Source organism: Ammodytes marinus, assembly GCF_949987685.1.
Source record: "Ammodytes marinus genome assembly, chromosome: 8".
NCBI lineage: Eukaryota > Metazoa > Chordata > Actinopteri > Uranoscopiformes > Ammodytidae > Ammodytes > Ammodytes marinus.
The window spans coordinates 1,510,433-1,515,432 of NC_137212.1; the positions used below are offsets into that span (position 1 = coordinate 1,510,433).

The 5,000-nt window shown below is 37.1% G+C and overlaps 1 protein-coding gene across 1 annotated transcript in view; it reads left to right on the forward strand.

Annotated features, from left to right (window-relative positions):
* frem1b (Fras1 related extracellular matrix 1b) overlaps nucleotides 1–5,000 on the forward strand; it is a gene marked incomplete at its 5' end in the record, with an annotated part of 64,805 nt that overhangs the window by 50,115 nt on the left and 9,690 nt on the right. Inside the window, 2 exon segments of the mRNA XM_080032138.1 lie at nucleotides 672–886; nucleotides 2,362–2,567. Of these exon segments, the coding sequence (XP_079888264.1) occupies nucleotides 672–886; nucleotides 2,362–2,567 (421 nt within the window).

Below are 5,000 nucleotides of genomic sequence, written 5' to 3' on the forward strand. Positions count from 1 at the left end.
CGGGGGCGGCAGTGTCTAAGTGTGTAGGGCGGTTCGGTCGTCCACTGGGTTACAGGGTCGGTGGTTGGATCCCCCGTCTCCCCGCCACATGTCCAAGTGTCCCGGGGCAAAGAGACACTGAACCCCACATTGCTCCCGATGGTTCAGAGAGCGCCTTGCCTTGCATGGCAGCTTCTGCTATCAGTGTATGAGTGTGGTTGCGTTCCGAATCGCATACTTTCTACTATATAGTATGTAGAAAGAAGATTTAGGATGTCCCGATTCTTGTGGCCATATTTAGGATGGTTAGAAGTACCCGGATGTCCTACTTCATGCGGCCAAGATTGTTAGCGTTGAAAACTGCATCCTATTTGGGCGATTCTGACCCACAATCCAGTGCGCACGTGAAGTGACGTCACATCGACGAAGCCTCCATATGAAAACAAACGGGGATGTAGTATGTAGAATAGAAAAAAGAAAGAGTATGCGATTCGGAACGCAACCTGTGTGTGTGAATGGGTGAATGTGGTAAGAAATGTAAAGCGCTTTGGGGCTGAGAAAATTGCCTAAAAAGCGCTATATAAGAAAACTCTTTTAACCATTTATTAAAACACTGTCATGTGTAGGCTACAGGAATTTTTCTTCAAATGGAAACTCAAAATTAATTGAATTCATTTTTTTTCGTTTCCCAGTTTCGTGGTGACTAACGGAGTGTCATCGCGTTCCGGTTCTCTCCACTTCACCATCGCGCACGGCGACCGTATCCCGGCAACGCTCCATAGCAACGCAGGGCTCAAGCTGCAGGACGGCGCCATGGCAACTATCACCACGGAGAATCTACAGCTGACCGACCCGGACACCGCTAATGCTAACCTGAGCTACGTCGTTACACAGCCGCCAAGATATGGTATTTAATTTTTTATTTAATTTTTTTTTTTGGGGGGCAATTTTTGCTTCATAGAAATTGAAATCAAAGAATACTTCAAAAACATTTAAAAATAGATTTAAAAGATAGAAATATATAAGATAAAATAAATAAATTAAATCAAAACACGAAATTAAAATAAAATAAAAAGTAATAAAGTGTAAGCAAAAATCTATAAAATTAAATTAAAAATATTTTTTTTTTAAATAAAAAATACAAAATTGAAAATGGAGAAATCAAAAAATTTAAACAAATAGTCCCGGATCTCGTTTGAGAGGAGACCAATATTTAAATGTTTCTACAGCTAACCGACCCGGACACCGCTAATGCTAACCTGAGCTACGTCGTTACACAGCCAACAAGATATGGTATTTTTTATTTTTTTATTTTTTTGGGGGGGAAATTTTTGCTTCATAGAAATTAAAATCAAAGACAATTAGAAAAATAATAATAAATTGTAGCCTATTTTTTTTTTTTTTTTTTTGATAGTTTTTGGGCATTTTTGCTTTATTAGACAGTTTGGAGAGACAGAGGTGAAACGGGACAGAAAGTGCAATGATGAATTAATAATATGATAAATAAAAATAAATAATTTGACTAACTGACCACCTTTATGTACTAACCGACCCAGACACCGCTAATGCTAACCTGAGCTACGTCCTTACACAGCCAACAAGATGTGGTATTTTATTTTTTTTTATTATTTTTTTTGGGGGGGCAATTTTTGCTTCATAGAAATTAAAATTAAAGAATACTCAAACAATTAAAAAATTAAAATATATTGCAGCCTATTTTATTTTTATTTTTTATTTTTTTAGGATAGTTTTTTTTGGCATTTTTTGCTTTATTAGACAGCTTGGAGAGACAGAGGTGAAACGGGGCAGAGAGTGCAATGATGAATTAACAATATTTAAAAAAATATATATATTTAAATATATATAGGGGATAGTGGCCTAAGTTGTGCCACTTTTTACTCAAAGTGATTTTAAAGTGAGGCCTTGACAGTTATGTCTCCAACTCAAATATGTACATATATTTCAGGATGTTGTGCATCCCTGGCAGTAAAAACTTTGGGTCTGCAATAAACTGTTTAAGAAATATAGCTTTCGGAAAAAAAAGTTGTCTTGTTGTGGCACAACTTGCCCCCGGTGTGGTGTAAGTTGTGCCACAAGAGAGAATACCATGGGGTGAATTGTGCCATTGATATATATCTCATAAACTGTAATGCAAGACAAATCCATTAGACAATCACTTATTTAAGGTTTATTTAAAGTAAATAAAGTAAATATTTTAAAAAAGAAACAAGGGGTGGCACAACTTCCCCACCGTCACAACTTAGGCCACTCTCCCCTATAGCTATAGAAATAAACTTTGAGTAAACTAAATATTCCCTGATCTCGTTTGAAATGAGACCAATATTTTAAATGTACCTAACTGTCCTTCTTTATCTCCTGTAGGTAAACTGCTGCTGAGAGGAATCCCGCTGTCGTCACCGTTTAAATTCACGCAAACGGACGTGGATGAAATGAGTCTTTCTTACGCTCACGACCCAAACAGCCCCGCCGACATCGACAGGTTCTACTTCCTGCCAACGGACCATAGCAACAAGGGATACCTGGAGTTTGGACAGCTGAGAGAAGAGCCCGCTGTGTTTAACATACAGGTGAGTAGCACACAAGACCTTTAAAGGTATGAGTCGATTTAAAGGAGATATGAGGACCTTTCACTTTGTGTTCATTCTAGCGTCCCCCTTAAGGACAAAAGCGTTTTTAACATTCAGGTGAGTAGCACACAAGACGAGTTTAAAAGTATAATTCAATTTAAAAAGGAGCTTTGAGGAATTTTTAAATATTTCTGAAACAGTCTTATTTTAAAAAAAATAAAGAATATATAAAATTTTGAATTTTAAAAAAATAATAAAAATTAAAACGAAAAGAAAAAAAGAAAAAAAGAAAAAAAAGAAAAAAAAAATCTAGAATAGAAAAATGTCAAATAAAAGAAATTACATTTATAAAAAATAATAGAAAAATTAAAAAACAAAAGAAAAATTTAGAAATGTATCTGGAGTTTGGACAGCTGAAGAGAAGGGTCTGCTGTGTTTAACATACAGGTGAGTAGCACACAAGACGTACAACTGTAAGGGTATAATTCAATTTAAAGTATCTACAAGGAACTTTTAAATACCCCTGCGTTACAAATATATTCGTAATAATAATAAATATTCCCATACTATCTGCTATTTAGTACAGTAGAAAAAAGATTTAGGATGTCCCAATTCTTGTGGTCAGGTTTAGGATGGTTAGAAATACCCGGATGTCTAGATTTTTAGTGTTGGAGTAAGTCAGTAAGTAAAATAAATTGTGACAAAAAAGCACTCCACATTCCACATTTACGCACTATAGCTTTAAATATGACTTTCTACATTACATTTTACACACACACGCACACACACACACACACACACACACACACACACACACACACACACACACACACACCAGGTGATTTGTGGGTCATTTATATGAAAAAGTTACGCGCTGTAGCTTTAAGAGGGACATTTCTCTGGTGAATGTTGCTGTGAAGCGGCTGTCGACTCTCCGGTGACCGACCGAAGTACACAGATAAATATTTGAAGGAGACGGCAGCAGGTGAGCCAAGACCATGGCATGCTACCTGGACACACACACACACACACACACACACACACACACACACACACACACCGCACACACACACACACACACACACACACACACACACACACACACACACACACACACACACACACACACACACACACCGCACACACGCACACACACACACACACACAGTAAACTAAAGCCTCCAGTGTCTCAGAGGCTCAGGACAGTCGGTCCGGCCAGCGTGTTAGCCAGCTGGCTGCCTGTGTGTGTGTGTGTGTGTGTGTGTGTGTGTGTGTGTGTGTGTGTGTGTGTGTGTGTGTGTGTGTGAAATATTCATGAGGCCTTTGAACACATCACACACACTAAAAACGACCTCACACACACACACACACGCACACACACACACACACACACACACACACACACTGAGGGAATCGAACAGCTTTTTAAAGTCACTCTAATCAAAAGAAGTAAAGAGAATTCAGGTCATTGAAGCCATCACACACTTACAAAAACCAAGATGAGTGTGAAAAAAGTGCAATAAAAATGTATTTATAGTAAGATCAGTACCGTGGGTTTCTCTACAAATTGCAAACCTTAATACTGTCGCCTTGATTCCAATTTCCAATACTGGGTTTTAGCTTAAAGGTGCAGTGTGTAATATGACATCATCTAGAAAGTTCTACAAAGTTCTAGAATGCGACACTCCCTGGGTAACCCCAAACCTTTTGAATAATAACAGAAGCTACATTGGCCTTCAAGGACAAGAATAATTCTAAATTTTAAACAATGCACCTGATGACATTCCAACTATGACAATTTCAAGATGGCGGCACTAAGCCTTGGTCCAAAATATGCAGAAATATGGACATATATGAGACCCTTTCTAAGGGAAAAAATAATAATTAAAAAAAAAAAATTCAGCTATTATGCACTAAATTAAATGTACTTATGGATATTATAATTATTTTCTACAAAATCTGCTAGGAAATAAACCCAAAATTCTACACACTGCAGGTTTAATTGAATATGTTTTAAAGAGAGAAAACATTTTCCCTGCGTTCCAATCCCCATACATACTTCCCTACTATTTAGTATGCCAGAAAAAGATTTAGGACATCCCAATACATGCTGGTCAATTGTAGTGTGCTGAAAATACATAAATGCCCCACTAACTCCAATAGCATTTTGGAGTATTCGTCTTTATTCCTGACATTTCTCGACATAATGAGAAAAAATCTTCCTCATCTGATTTTTTTTTCTCTCCTGCCTGTGGCCCTAAAACTCTTCTGTACTTTAGTATGTAGTGTAGTAAAAAGACTAAAACTCTTCTGTACTTTAGTATGTAGTGTAGTAAAAGGACTAAAACTCTTCTGTACTTTAGTATGTAGTATAGTAAAAAGACTAAAACTCTTCTGTACTTTAGTATGTAGTGTAGTGAAAAGACTAAAACT